The sequence below is a fragment of the Dipodomys merriami genome, unplaced genomic scaffold (assembly GCF_024711535.1).
Source record: "Dipodomys merriami isolate MVZ:Mamm:240054 unplaced genomic scaffold, mDipMer1.0.p SCAF_19, whole genome shotgun sequence".
Taxonomy (NCBI): Eukaryota; Metazoa; Chordata; class Mammalia; order Rodentia; family Heteromyidae; genus Dipodomys; species Dipodomys merriami.
Genome location: NW_027203270.1, coordinates 19,787,348 through 19,802,576, shown reverse-complemented (window position 1 = coordinate 19,802,576; position 15,229 = coordinate 19,787,348). Strand labels below are relative to the sequence as shown.

At 40.5% G+C, this 15,229-nt stretch overlaps 1 protein-coding gene across 1 annotated transcript; it reads left to right on the top strand.

Moving 5' to 3' along the window:
- Nucleotides 1–177: 177 nt before the first annotated feature.
- On the top strand, nucleotides 178–15,200 carry Zswim7 (zinc finger SWIM-type containing 7). Its single transcript, XM_070027652.1, has 5 exons — nucleotides 178–279; nucleotides 4,914–4,935; nucleotides 8,449–8,551; nucleotides 13,648–13,752; nucleotides 14,776–15,200. The coding sequence occupies exons 1-5, from the start codon at nucleotides 189–191 to the stop codon at nucleotides 14,878–14,880; spliced, it is 426 nt and encodes a 141-aa protein (XP_069883753.1). The 5' UTR covers nucleotides 178–188; the 3' UTR covers nucleotides 14,881–15,200.
- The last annotated feature ends 29 nt before the right edge of the window (nucleotides 15,201–15,229 follow it).

Sequence of the window (15,229 nt, the reverse complement as noted above, 5' to 3'; positions counted from 1 at the left end):
GCCCCACCCCTAGCGCGAAGCGTTCTCCGGATTGGTCTCGACGTGACGTCATCGTCGCGGGTTTCGTGCGCGGTGACGGAAGTCTACGTCACGCCGTCTCGCTCCGCCCTGGCAGCCGGCGGGAATTTTCCACAGGTGGTTCCACACTTGCCTTCGCGTTGGCTGAAGAGCGTGCAGCTCGTGGAGACATGGCCGTCGTGCTGCCGGAAGTGGTGGAAGAGCTCCTGAGCGAGATGGCCGCGGCGGTGCGGGAGAGCGCGCGAAGTACGGAGCCGCAGGGTGCGGAGGCGGGAGGGCGTGGGCCGCGGGGCATGCGCCCTCCGGCCCTGGCCGCGGGGTGCTTCCCTCTACCCGCCGAGGAACTCGGGCTCTAGACCCCACCATCGTAAAAATGAAAAAACAAGACAGACAGCAATTCGTCATTAGTAAAGTTTGGCTGATAGGTTGGAGTTGTAGCCAGTGCAAGGTCGAACGCCACTACCCAAAAGGGAAGAAAGGAAGTACATTTGGTCGAATTAAAGTGATATGTATTATCCAGCAGTAGTGTCCTCTCCCTCCCGGAGCAAGCAGGAAGGCGGGGAGACCTGTATAGGAAAGAGGACTGTTGAACATTTTATTCATTATTCTGAATTGTTAATTGTTCATCTTGTCAGTGTAGGTGCTGATCATAACCTTGAAATTAATGCTCTCGTGAGCTTTCCTCAGGAAACAAACATTTTGTGTTCACAAAATCCAAATGCATAGGCAAAAAAAATTGCCGGAATGTTGTACAAGTATTTTTTCCCCCTTTGGCCAGCAGAGAGTGCTCTGTACCTATGTTCACCAAAAATCACTGAGAAAGTGATCTGAGCATACAAGTATAAAACTTCCCATCAAAATGTGCTAATTAAAGCTGGTGGCTCATGCCTTTATCCTAGCTACTTTAGAGGCTAAGGATCACGGTTTGAAGCCAGTTCGGGCAGAAAAGTCTATGAGACTCTTATTTCCAATTAAGCGCGCACAAACACACGCAAGCCAGAAGTGGAGCTGTGGCTCAAATGGTAGAGTAAGCCTTGAGTAAAAAAAAAAAAAAATCACACAGAGGGCTGGGAAGGTGGCTCAGTGGTAGAGCGCTGCATGCATGAGGCCCTGGGTTCGATTCCTCAGCACCATATAAGCAGAAAAAGCTGGAAGTGGCTCTGTGGCTCAAGTAGTAGAGTGCTAGCCTTGAGCTGAAGAGCTGAGGGACAGTGCCCAGGCCCAGAGTTCAGGCACCATGACTGGCAAAACAAAAACAAAAACTCAGGGACAGCGCCCCCAGGCCATGAATTCAGCCTACACTTAATAATTAGAACTATTCTTCCAGGGTTGGGAATTTAGCTCAGTGGAAGAGCACTTCTGGCAAATGTAATACCTTTAGAACAGCCTTCAGCTCTGTGGAGAAAAAAGGCAATTACAACTACTCTTCCAATGTCAAGATGTCAGATTAGAACTCCAAATTGCTATGGCATATCCATTTTTATGCACTCTGTGCAAGTTTGAATTCTTTTTGGGCTTTTTCCTTTTTTTAAATGTGTGCGTGTCCAAGACTGGAACTTGAGCTCAATACCTAATTCTTTGGCTCACTGACTAGTATTCTACCAACTGAACCATACCTCCAACCCTTTGAGTCCTCCCGAATGCCACCTCCCCCACCCCCCCACCCCACCCCCCATAGCTGAGGACAGAACTCAGGGCATTGCTTTTCTAATGAGCTAAAATCCTCAACCTTCTTGAGATTGTTTTGGAAAGCCAGAAAAGTAAGCCAACTTTTGTTCTCTCCTTTCAGTCAAAAGTAATAAGAATTTGGGGCCTGATAGACATTCAAATCATGTTCAGCTTTCAGAAAGGGGGAGAAAGGCCAAAATGTTGTTAGCCCAAACAGTTCTGGAACTCTTAAGGTTGATGCTCAAACTTGGGAATGTTGAGTATCACAACAAGCCTTACCAGACTTCTGGTGTCTGTGTCAGAGTGTATTAATCCATACACTGACAATCTTGAATTGGCCTGAAAGATGCACTTGATACTGGAACCACTGCCATTGATTCCTGTTTTTAGTAGAACCAATCTGACAATTTTGGTTTTGTTTTTCTTCAGTGATGAGGATGAAATTCAGGATCTTGCATACACTTACGCAAATTCTCTACCAGTGAGCAATATTCCTAGCCCGGCAAAACTGTTTTCTGCTTTTTTTAAATCTTGGTTCTAGGTAGTCATACACACTTCCTAATTCCAGTTCTTCAATGGTAATTTTTAAATCAGGAACCCAAGTTTAAACTTGTAAGATGAAATATAGTCATATCTGAGCCCTGTGGGAAGCTGTGATTATTTTTCCTGTGTAAATTTTTGGTTTTCCTGGAGTTATAACCCCTCTTGGCTTTGATTTCTTGCTTAGTTTTCTGCTTATTTATGCATAATCCTGCCTGTTCTAAATTTCCACTCACAACGTTCTGGTGAATTACGTGTTTTACAGTTTTATTTTCCTGAAATCTCTCCTAGCGCCTTTGACTTGCCTAGTATGAACTAGCTAATCTTAGCTGTCTTCTGAGATCTCCCTTCACTGTTACTATCTTGAGAATTCTCTTTACCTTGATTGGGCCTTATGTCTGGTATATTCTGTAGTTTTTCTTTCTGGTTTTCTACTTTATTTAATGGAACACATACTCTGGTTTCTTCCTCAAGAAAGAAGAATGAGATGTAGTCTTTGAGGCTTTACATGTCTGAAAAAGTGTTTTTTACTCTCATACTTAATTGATAGGTTTTTAGGTATTAAATTATATGTTGGAAATAATATTTCTCCAAACATCTAAAAGTGTTATTCCACTAGCTTCTAGTGTTGCTACTGATTTTTGTATATGGTTTTTATTATCTCTAGAAGTCTGAATTATATTTGTCCCATGGTATCAATTGAGGATTACTCACAAGACCCTCAGTGGGTACAACTGATATTCAAATCCTTTATATAAAATGGCATATAACCTATATACTTATACATATCCTCCTATATATAGTCATGATTACTCATATGCCTAATACAATGTAAATTCTACATAGATGTACTGAGTGGTTAAGGGAATAATGACCAAAAAGTCTGTACAGATTAAGTACAAGCATAGGTTGGATTTCTTGGAGGGAAGTATAGAAAACAGGGTCTCACTATGTAGTGCAAGTTGATTTCCAGCTTTGTTGATTACAGGCATGAGCCCAACCTCTAACTGTTTTTGACCAAAGGCTGGTGAAATTCATGGGTATGGAGAGCCAACTGCATCTTCCTTTTATGACCAGTATCGTGAATCATCTGCAAAGGTTTATTCTTGTTTTTCACTACCCATGTGGGTACTTAGTGGATCTTTTCAAGCTAGAAGTTCGTATTCTTCAATTCTGGAAGCAGTCTTTAATTTGCTTGATGGATGAGTTTCCTCCCTCTGTGTTTTCATTCTTGCTGTTTGAATGTCCTTTATTGTCTCTGAGTGACTTATCATCTGCCTTGTATTTCATCATGTTCATTTTCTCTACTGCCTTCAGCTGTATCTGCCAGATTTCGCATGCATTTTTGTTGCTTCTTCTGTCATGTTTAACTTGTAACTTTTTCCTCTGAAGATCCTTTATTATTTCTTGTGCCTTATTTTGTAATTGCATTAGCTTGTTTTCTTTTTCTTCTCATGCTATTAATGATAGGTGTCTGAATTTTTCTTCTCTCTGCAATTTTTCCCTTTAATTAGCTGTTTTGCTGTGTCTTCTTCCCTTTGTTTGATAATTTTTATTTGTCTGGTCATGTGTAAGAGTAGGAGACTGGGTGTGGAGGAGCTTATGGATAGTCAGTGTCACTGTAATTGTTTTGGACAGGCTACTTAGTTGGGGAAAACATTCTGACTGGAAGTGAAGACTTCTATCCTCCTACCTAGAGCATGGAAGCCTGACTGCAGACTGTGTAGCTCAGTGATTGTGTAGCATGTGTGAGGTCTTGGGTTCAATCCCCGGTATCTCAAAATAAAGAAAAAGTAGCCTGCATTTGTATGGCTGTAGAACCTAAGCCTATGCTTCCCAGAGTGAAGGAAGGAGCCTAATACTTCTTAAACCTACTTTCAAAGAATCTTTATTTCAGGACTGGGAAGGTGGCTCAGTGGTAGAGCACTTGCCTTGCATGCATGAGGCCCTGGGTTCGATTCCTCAGCACCACATAAGCAAAAAGAAAAAAGCCAGAAGGGGCTCTGTGGCTCAAATGGTAGAGCGCTAGCCTTGAGCTGAAGAGCTGAGGGACAGCGCTCAGGCCCAGAGTTCAGGCCCCACGACCGGACCCCCCCAAAAAAATCTTTATTTCAATGTCCCTGCTTGATCCCCACCTCCATAGCTATCTGGTGTCACCAATATAGAAAAGAAGTACTGGATTCTGGATTACAACTGGGTTGATGGTTGGCTTGCTTAAGATTCTGAGATCTAAAAAATTATTTTCTGGGCTGGGAAGGTGGCTCAGTGGTAGAGTGCTTGCCTTGTATGCATGAGACCTGGGTTTGATTCCTCAGTACCACATAAGCAAAAAAAAAGCCAGAAGTGGCGCTGTGGCTCAAGTGGTAGAGCACTAGCCTTTCCCAAGCCCAGAGTTCAGGCCCCGCAACCAGCAAAAAAACAAATAAATAAAATAAAATAATCTTCTACTCTTCTACCAACTTCCAGCATACCTTAGCTGCTGTTTCTCCCTATCTTTCTTACCCCTGGATGTTATTTTTTAGCCCCTTTATTATTGTTTTAGTGGCATTTGGGGAAATAATAAAATTACACATGTAGGTTGAACTTACCATCTTGGTTATAGTCTTTTCGCTATAGTCTTTTAAAGATTTTTATGTCTCTAGTCATTAGTTTAACATGACTAATGTGGGTCCATTTCTGTATTACAGTTCCTGATGAGCATCTCTTATCGTAAGTACATGTTCTGTTGTCTTTATAATTTTTTGACCATTAGTGTGCTTTAAAAGCCAGGCTCGTACAGTATCAATTGTTGGTATTTTAAGAGTTATGCTAAACTAGGAACAATATTTTTTATATGATTGTTAAAAAAAAATCTCTCCAAGTGAATAATCAGCATTATATTAATCAGTACAAGGCATTCCTGTATTAACCTATTTGTCACTAGAAAAAATGTAGCTGTTATACTAACATAGGAAAAAAACTAGAAGTAGATGTATCCTTACAGAAAGACAAGCATTATTTATAGATAATGTAACTACTTAAAAAAGAAAAAAAACAAATTAAATTTCTAGTTATTTTAATAATTCAGCTTTCAGTGGGTTATTTATTTGTTTTTGGTTTTTTGTTTTTGTTTTTTTTGTCGGTCATGGGGCTTGAACTCTGGGCCTGGGCACTGTCCCTCAGCTCTTCAGCTCAAGGCTAGCACTCTACCACTTGAGCTATACAATGCCACTTCCAGTTTTCTGGTGGTTTATTGGAAAAAAGAGTTTCACAGACTTTCCTACCTGGGCTGGCTTTGAACTGCAATCCTCAGATCTCAGCTCCTGAGAGCTAGGATTACAGGCGTGAGCACTGGTGGCTGGCTTTTATTTGGTTTTTGAGATAAGCTGTCTATGTAGCCTAGGCTGGTCTCAAACACATGATCCTCCTGCCTCAGCCTCCCAGCAAAAATACAGAAATCAAGTACCATTCTCCTTTATATTGCAAAATCCAAAAATATAATTATACTTTTAATACCAATAAAAAAGTAAAAAGTACTGAGAAAGAAATTCCATTTATTGCATGTATACACATTTAAATATGCCTTTAAATTCCTAAAGATGGATTTAGATAGTGTAACTCAATAGTAGAGAGCTTGCCAGACATGTACAAGGCTCTGGGTTCAATCACCAGCCAGTGGTTACCTTAAAAGGAAGGAAGATGGTGGGATTTAGAGAAAGGCTTTAATGTTTTCTCTATTTCCTTTTTGGCTGGGGTGCCTTCCATGAGCCTCACTGTGCTCAAGACTAGCGCTCCACTTGAGCCATAGGGCCACTTCTGGCTTTACTGAGTAGTTTATTGGAGATGAGCGTCTCATGGGGACTTGACTACCCGGGGTTGGCTTCAAACCTTGATCCTCAGATCTCAGCCTCCTGAGTAGTTAGGATTATAGCTGAGAGCCACCAGCACCTGGCTTGTTTTCTCTATTTCTCTTATTTCTTAGATTTTTTTTTTTCGGTTGTGGGACCTGAACTCTGGGCCTGGGTGCTGTCCCTCAGCTCTTCAGCTCAAGGCAAGCGCTCTATCACTTGAGCTACAGCGCCACTTCCAGTTTTATACTTTATGACAGAAAAATGAATGACCACTTTAAAAATAAAAAAAGAGAGGACAAATAATAAAACAACACAAATAGCCAAAAGCTTTGGTTGGAAAATGATAGATCTTATGGTGACCATAAAAATGAAAAATAAGGGCTGGGAAGGTGGTTTAGTGGTAGAGCGCTTGCCTTGCATGCCTGAGGCCCTGGGTTCGATTCCTCAGCACCACATAAGCAAAGAGAAAAAAGCCGCAAGTGGCGCTGTGGCTCAAGTGGTAGAGCGCTAGCCTTGAGCTAAAGAGCTGAGGGACAGCACCCAGGCCCAGAGTTCAGGCCCCATGACCAGACCCCCCCCCAAAAAAAAAAAAAGAAAAAGAATAAGACAGCTTTTTGCTGTGTGTGGATGGCTAATACCTATAATCCTAACTACTCAGGAGGCTAAGATTTGAGGAGGAAGGTTCATAGCTAACAAGGTCAGGAAAATCCATGAGACCTTCATCTCTAATTAACCACCAAAAAACCATAAAAGGAGGTGTGGTTCGAGTGGTAGTATCCAGGCCATGAGGTCAAGCCCCAGTCCTGGCAAATAATAATAATAATAATAATAATAATAATAATAATAATAATACAGCTTTTCACCTACAAAACTAGCAATCACAGAAAAATGTGTTGGGAAGTACATGAAGAAATAACTGATACATGGTAAATTGGAAGGTAACCTGGAAACAGGCAATATAGCTTTTAAAATACATTGTCTTCAATACATAGTCTACCTACAAGAATGTACCCCAAGGAAGTAATCATAGTACTCATTAACATTTGACAGTGAGCTTACTCATCCAGTATTGTTTATGATAGCAACAAAGCAAAACAAAAAATCGTGGAAACAATCTAACCAAAAAATACTTGAGGAGAATTCTTTGAGGTCATTAAGAGTGATATAGAAAATATTTAACTCATTCAAGAGATGTTCATAATAGGTCATAAAAATAGAAAAACATAGATTTAAAAAGTTCTAAAATTTGGGCTAGGAAGGTGGCTCAGTGGTAGAGCGCTTGCCTTGCATGCCTGAGGCCCTGGGTTCAATTCCTCAGCACCACATAAGCAAAAAGAAAAAAGCCGGAAGTAGAGCTGTGGCTCAAGTGGCAGAGCGCTAGCCTTGAGCTGAAGAGCTGAGGGATAGCGCCCAGGCCCAGAGTTCAAGCCCCATGACCGGACCCCCCCAAAAAAAAAAGGTCTAAAATTTATTATCTCGGCTAAGGTTCTCATTAAGTTTTATTTTTATGGACTAAATCTTTGTATGTTTAATTGAAAAACTCAAAAGCATTCCTTCCTACCTCCCCAATAGTTTTATATATGAGACTAGTCTGTAAAAAGAAAATGAAGAAATATACCTATTATATCTTCTAATTTATAAAAACAATATCATGTAGATGTGTCCTCATATGTACATATGCATGTGTGTGCAGAAACATTAACAGGAAAGAAACTGATAAATTCATGTGCTAGGGGTGTAGCTGAGTTGTTTGTGCTTAGCATGTGTGAAGCACTTTGTTCAATCCCCTGAACCAAACAAAAAGAAAAGAAATGCATATGACTGCCAAAGAGATTAAAGGAAGGTGGGCAGAAAAGAAGGAAGCAACACAAAAGATTCTAAAAATGGCTTCTTTATCTGCAATAGTTTAGTCACTTTAAAAAAAAAAAAAGAAAAAGTGGCTGGGAAGGTGGCTTAGTGGTAGAGTGCTTGCCTTGTATGCATGAGGCCCTGGATTCGATTCCTCAGCACCACATAAGCAGAAAAAGCCAGAAGTGGCGCTGTGGCTCAAGTGGTAGAACGCTAGCCTTGAGCTGAAGAGCTGAGGGACAGCCCCCAGGCCCAGCGTTCAGGCCCACTACTGAAGAAAGAAAAAGACCATCTGAAATAAACAAGATTTTAAGTCTATTCCAGGGGGCCCTTGAGTAATTTTTTCAAATGAGTTTTTAAGAATCATTAAGTATGAATGGGTTGGGGGGTGTAGCTCAATGCTAGAATGCTTCATAGCATGCACAGGTCCTTGTGTTTAACTCCCAGCATTAAAAAAAAAATTGTCAAGGATGGTGATTGTTCAGATCAAGTTATTGAGATGACTAAAGTCAGACCCTCTAATCGAAGCCTTTGTATTTCCCAGGCTGAAGTTTATCTTTGGCTCATCAGCCATCCAGGCCTTGGACCTAGTTGATCGACAATCTGTCACTTTGATCTCATCGCCCAGTGGACGTTGTGTTTACCAGGTAGATGTTTGGAAGTGGGGATGATCTTAAGAAAAAACCCTAAGACACAAATCTCTTTATGAATTTCTGAAAGCTGAACCTTCTTGAAGTTTTTCCTGAGGTACTGAAAATTTTTGAGCCAATTTAGTAAAATTAACATAAATAATTTTACTTATTTGACAAAACTATACTGCTATGATATAAAATAATGTTTTGATGCATGTACACCTCCTAAGAGGGTTTAAATCTGGCTATTAGTGTTTCTATCTCACATATTCATTTTTTGTGATAACACTTAAAATGTACTTTTAGGAAATGTCCAAGTATACAATGCTTTGTTATTAATGATAGTCATAATATTGTATAATAGATCCAAACTTACTCTTCCTGCATAACTGAATTTTTTTTTTTTTTTTTTTTTGGTCATGGGGCTTGAACTCTGGGCCTGGGTGCTGTCCCTAAGCTCTTCAGCTCAAGGCAAGCGCTCTACCACTTGAGCCACAGCACCACTTTCAGTTTTCTGGTGGTTAAGGAGATAAGAGTCTCACAGACTTTCCTCCCCCAGCTGGCATTGAACTGTGATCCTCAGATCTCAGCCTTCTGAGTAGCTAGGATTACAGGCTTGAGTCACTGGCACCCAGCTAACTGAAATTGTTGACCAATATTTCCTTAATTTCTTCTTCTCTACCCCTAGTTTCTTGGAAACCACTATTCTACTTTCTTGCTTCTATGGGTTCAACTGGTTTAGAAATCCATATGAGATCATGTGCATTTTTCCTTCTTTGCTGGTTTATATCACAATATAGTCTCACTAGGCATTTACTAATTAAATACGACCTATTAACTATACTCACTATCATTGTATGGATCTAACAGTAATGTAGAAGAGGCTCATCTGTTGTCCAGGCTTTGTTGAAGACTAGGCTGGGAGAGATTTTTTTTATTGGATTCTGATTTATTTACAATGAACCTCTTAGCACTTAGACTGTATCAATTAACTCATTGAGAAACCATAGCAGTTAATTCCTGGGTAGTAAATGAATTGGGGAAAGCTTACTTTGAGAATATGTGCCTTTGCTTAGTGAGTTAACTCTGCCATTCCACATTGTAGCCTAAGTTTATTGACCTGGAAAAACACCAGGTGTTTCATTAAGGAAAATGGAGTACATTTGGATGCTATAGTTACAGTTAAAACTTTTGTTTGGTATTTTCCTACTCAGAAGAGACTGTCTGGAAGGAGCATTTTCTCATGGTGAATAATCAGTCTCTTAATAATCAGTTCCTTAATATATTATTTGTATATGAAGAGGTATTTCTGTTTTATTGTTTATGTAGTTAAAATACTGAAAACTCCAGAACTGTGCCTTGACTCAGAATTTTGGTCTCAGTTGCATTTGTAAGTGTAACACTTGATCTGGGTAAGCACATCCTTACCATCCTCCATTTCTGTGATCTCATTGTTAGTTACATCTTAAAGTTCTTGTTTAATTTTTTAAAATTAACTTAGTTTCCCTTTCTGTTTTGGTAGTCAACATGAATTGTTTAGCTTTCTGTCATCCACATCTTATGTTATAAAAGAGTTAAATTTCTAGGTCTGCGGTTGTCAGCATGGGCTTTAAATTAAGTGAAATTATAGAAATCTGCATTTTCACATTAACCTTAATGGTTGATTTGTCTACTAATATGGTAAGGATTTAGCTTCATTCAGAGGTTGTATACAGTAATAAAAGCTGTGTCACCTATCACCTTGATACCCCACTAGTTATCTTTCCATAAGTCAACCTTTATTCTCATAGGTCAGCCCTCATAAACTTACCTCCAAGTATAATGTATACTTATTCTAAAGTCATCATTTTGTTGCTGAGCTGCTTTTGAGAAACTTGGTTCACTTAGGAAGGGAGATAGTTGGTCAGGAGAAGCTAAGTAATGCCACAAGAACAGTGACCTCCAAATTTGACAGACTTACAAAAACAGAGTTTTACATCCACTTGTGTAAAAGTTGATTGCAGCTGTGCTCCAAATCACATTTATTCAGGATCTCAGTTTTGGTGAAGTAATATCTGGAGTGTTGTAGAAGTCATAGCAGAGAGAAAATAACATGCTACAAGTTTCTGCTTGGCTGTTTACATTGCATTTGCTAATGGAAGTCACATAGCCAGTGTATTTTCAGTAAGACAAGAATTAATAATCTTTTCTCCAGAGAGTGGTGCCAAACAGAAGAATAAATAATACAGCTTGAGACTACAGAGTATCCTAAGAGACTTGGAGTAGTCATAAAATTAAAACTAAGCCAGGCACCAGTGGCTCATACTTATAATCTTATTTACTCAAGACACTGAGATTTGAGAATCTCAGTTCAGAGCCAGCACTTGCAGACAAATCCTTCAGATTCTTATTTCCAATTAGCCTGTAAAAAGCTGGAAGTGGAGCTGTGGCCTGAGTGGTAGAACACTAGCCTTGAGGGAGATAATGAGTTCAAGCTCCAGTGCTAGCACCAAGTGTGTGTGTGTGTATGTGCGCGTGCACGCGCACATACACACACACACAAAACTGGGGCTGGGAATGGGACTTAGTGGTAGAATAGTTACCTAGCATGTATGAAGGTTTGATTTCTCAGTACCACATAAAGAGAAAAAGCTGGAAGTGGTGCTGTGGCTCAAGTGGTAGAGCACTAGCTTTGAGCACAGAGAAGCTCAGGGCCAGAGCTTACGCCCTGAGTCTTCAAGCCCCAGGACCTGCAAAAAATAAAATAAAATAAATAAAACTGTACCTGTGAATTGATGATTGCAGACGTGGGCTGCCCTCCTTGGAACGTAACTGAAGTCATAGCAGACTTCCTCCAAAGAGGTTTCTACAAGTCTAGTCATGGTCTTGAGTATCCTTTTTTCCTGCATATTTCTTTTCTAAAATCTCATTTCTTTGGGGGAGAAACATTCCAGATTATGAGTGGAAGTACTAGGCACAATTCCTGTAAAAGAAGGTCTTTTTTCCATTGAAGGGGAAGGAACTTCATTAAATTATCCCTAAGGTCAATTTCCAGTTTTGAATATTTCTAATGCAGATTTTTGCCTGATAAATTGGGTTCATTCATTGTTCACAGCTAGATTAAGAAGAAACAAACTTAAAATACTCTCTTTACTGTATTTACTGCCTTAAGCAGTTGAACACTTGAATTTGAATCTCAGTCAGCCTTTGAAGGAATCAGGCAAGAGAGGCTCTGTGGAATTTGCCCTGATCCCTAAGTCACCAGGCATTTATTCAGCATAGTCCAGGTAGCACTCAGATGGATTGGGGATCTACAACAAGAAGGAACCACTGAATGACTCATCTCTCAGTACAGAAGCAAAGGCTTATTACTCCTTACATTGAAATCTGGAAAGAAAAAACATGGAAGATCACTAAAGGAAGAACCCTTAGCCATTAGTAAATAGTTTGGGCATCCAAGGATCATTCATGTCACTTTGAATACTGGTGAGCTTTCTTTAGATTCCAACAGCAAAAAGTCTGCTATAATGCTGTCTCTCCAGTGAAAGTCTCCCGGATACATTGGAAACTTTCTCTGTTGATAATGAGTGGTATCCGAGACAAGTTATAACACACCTGGGTCTTGCAATAAGAAAGATATAAGATGTGATTTTTAATACTCAATTTAAAACAGCTCAAATCCTTAATGGATACAGTAGTCATCTTACCCATCATTGGCCATTCCTGGTCATCTAGCAACCCACAGTGAATTCTGGTTAAAAAACTTCACCAAAATGGCTGTCGTGTGACCCATAAAACAAAAACACCTGAATTTGCTATAATTCTTCAACAGTTGCCTTATTGTGTGGGGAGTGGGTTGAGCTGACATAATTTTTCTTTAAAAAACTTGACTTTTTTTTTTTTTTTTTTTTTAGTGGTCATAGGGCTTGAACTCTGGGTTTAGGCTCTGTCCATGCACTCTTCAGCTCAAGGCTAGCGCTCTACCACTTGAGCCACAGCAGCACTTCTGGTTTTCTATTGATTTATTGGAGTCTCATTGACTTTCCTGCTCCGGCTGGCTTTGAACTGCGATCCTCAGATCTCAGCCTCCTGAGTAGCTAGGATTACAGGCGTGAGCCACCAACACCCAGCTAAAACTTGACTTTTTCATTTAGATTGCCATGTTAACGTCTAAGCTAATTTTGAAGGCTCTGGTAAATTTGTGAAAATTTATTGTGAACTAGTCCTTGGGTATTTCTGCTTCCCTTGGATACTAATAATAACCTTGTATTTCCAGTTTGGAAATTAGGAATGAAACTCTGCGTTAGTCAGCTGTCTATCAGTATAACATGCCTGAAATGAATCAACTTGAAAGAAGAAAAGGTTTGTTTTGGCTCCCTGTTTGAGAGGTTTTAATCAAAGATTTTGGCTACTTGGTAGTAGAGACTTCTCCAACAAATCTGTCTAATCACATACAAACAAATCTTACTTTATCTCTCTTTTAAAAAAATTCCTTGTGACTGCCATCAGCACTCCCACACACTTATCTGTGTTCGCCTTCCATCCTGAGAGATGAGTAGGCAGCTCTGGGCTTGCCTCTTCCTGAGACCTCCATCCTGAGCACTGAGTCATCCCTTTCACAAGATTCCATGCTGTATTTACTCTTCTCACTCTCAAATGCTTTTCAAAAGTCCTTCTCTCCTTTTTTATCCCAAGACCTAGCCACTCTTTACCTGTTCCCATGCTTTCTTGAAGTCTGTGATGGAAGCTTTAGCAATGTATACACATGCTGTGAAATACCAGAGGTTAAGAAACCCCACAATGAAATGTAGATGGGAGAAGCTTTCCCTTTCACCTCTTTGGATATCCCTGGCATCAACCCCATGAATCACTAGGCATAGGAACAAAATGGTTTGTGAAGATGGTTTAACTAGCCTGAAACTCTTCCGTTTCATTGTCTAAAGTCCTAAAGGACAGAGAGCATGCAGAAAGATGGATGTGTTCATGTTGAAGGGAAGAGAAGAAAAGTTTCCCCCTTTGCATAAAATACTGCAGTTTTTTCCAGTGCAGTCTGCAGCACTGAGTCACCAGATGGATAAAGTCAGGGCGGGGTGGGGGTGAGGTCTGATCCCATCTGTTCTTTTTTTTTCTAGGTACTTGGAAGTTCTGGTAAAACATACACATGTTTGGCTTCTTGTCATTATTGTTCCTGTCCTGCATTTGCCTTCTCAGTGCTGCGGAAAAGTGACAGCCTACTGGTAAGGAAGGAAAGGCCATTGACACTGTAGACAAATCAAGGGAGAAACTATCAGCCCTTATTTTGTGGTTTAAGAGTTTCACAAAATGGGAATTGTACTGTGTGTTGAAATAGTGGTTTAATGCCCTCATCTTCAGTCATCTCTCTGTGTCTAGCCTCCTGAAATGCAGTGTCATTTTTAGAATTACATAGATTTCCTGCTTTTTCATATAAAAGGCCACAGATGCTGTTTTGGGGAGAACAACAGGGTGGTCCTGGACATAGGTACTGGGAATTCAGGTGGCCCAACAAAAACAGGAACTAAATTGGATGCTGGCAACTGAATATCCCCAACTCTAGGTAGGGCTTGTATGTTCTCTCTGCCTGAAAGGCAGGCTGGCACCTAACATGAGGCAGGAGTGCCTTTTCCTGTCCCTCTAAGCGCATGCTAATTTTATCAGTCTAGAGCATCAAGCAGGAACAGCACATATCCACACACTTATTCCATAGTGAAGGAAAGGCACTACCGTCCTAAGATCTGGGTGCTATTTCTTAAGTCTTGACAAAGAAGAAAATAATAGGGTCTGCCCCATTCTTCCACTTCTTTCACAGTTAGCTTCTAAAACATCTCTTGGGAACATCTCTTGCCAGGTTGGCTATCCCATTTCTCAGAAGGCCACTGTCTTTAACTGATGAATCATAAGTATGTTTCCCCAACTTCCAACCCTGCCCCACCCCAGAAATATGACAGTGGTTAAAGGAATAGCCCATAGTTTCTGAACATATGGATAAAACAGGGTTAAGTGCTGTCCTCAAGGTGTGGTTGTCAAATTTAAATGAGATCATCTGTGAGGAGTGCTGAGCAGCCTTGCAGTGAGTGCCGCAAGGAACGGTAGCCAGTGCTATGATGGCTTTTTGAAGGCAAGGAGGAGCCTTAGCTGAAAGCACAGACCACCTCCTCCTCCTCTTCTTCTTAGATGGTGATAATGACACTGGTCAGCTGTGGCCCTGTCTGTTCCTAATAAGTTTGTGTTTTGTATTCCAGTGCAAGCATCTCTTGGCAGTTTATCTTAGTCAGGTTATGAGGACCTGCCAGCAGGTCAGTGTCTCTGACAAGCAACTGACTGACATACTGATGGAGAAGAAATGAGAAGCAAGAAAAGTGCAGATGGAACATCATCTTTGAAAACAAAGCCCATCAAGAACTGCATGTAACATGTCACAGATCACAAGAAAAAGAAGTGAAATTGATCATCCAGAGACTTCTTGTTAGTGTCCCTTTTCTTTGATAGGCTGCAGGAGGGACTTTGGGTGGGAGGTGTGAGATATGGAGGGTATGTGTATAGCTTGGAGCCCTGTGCAATCTTCTCATGGAAACACGTCTCTACAGGAATTGAGTATTGCATATTCAAAGAAATATCATGCTGTATTCACAACATGGATTTTTTTCTGTGTGTGTATTGATACTGACACTTGAACTCAGGCCTCTGTGCTCTTGC

Bases quoted from the DNA above. Each gene is read 5' to 3' on its own strand.
- Zswim7 (XM_070027652.1), top strand. From the start codon at position 189: ATGGCCGTCGTGCTGCCGGAAGTGGTGGAAGAGCTCCTGAGCGAGATG. The intron at 280-4,913 runs GTGCGGAGGCGG...TCTGTATTACAG, and splicing joins GCGAAGTACGGAGCCGCAGG to TTCCTGATGAGCATCTCTTA. The intron at 8,552-13,647 runs GTAGATGTTTGG...TTTTTTTTCTAG, and splicing joins GTGGACGTTGTGTTTACCAG to GTACTTGGAAGTTCTGGTAA.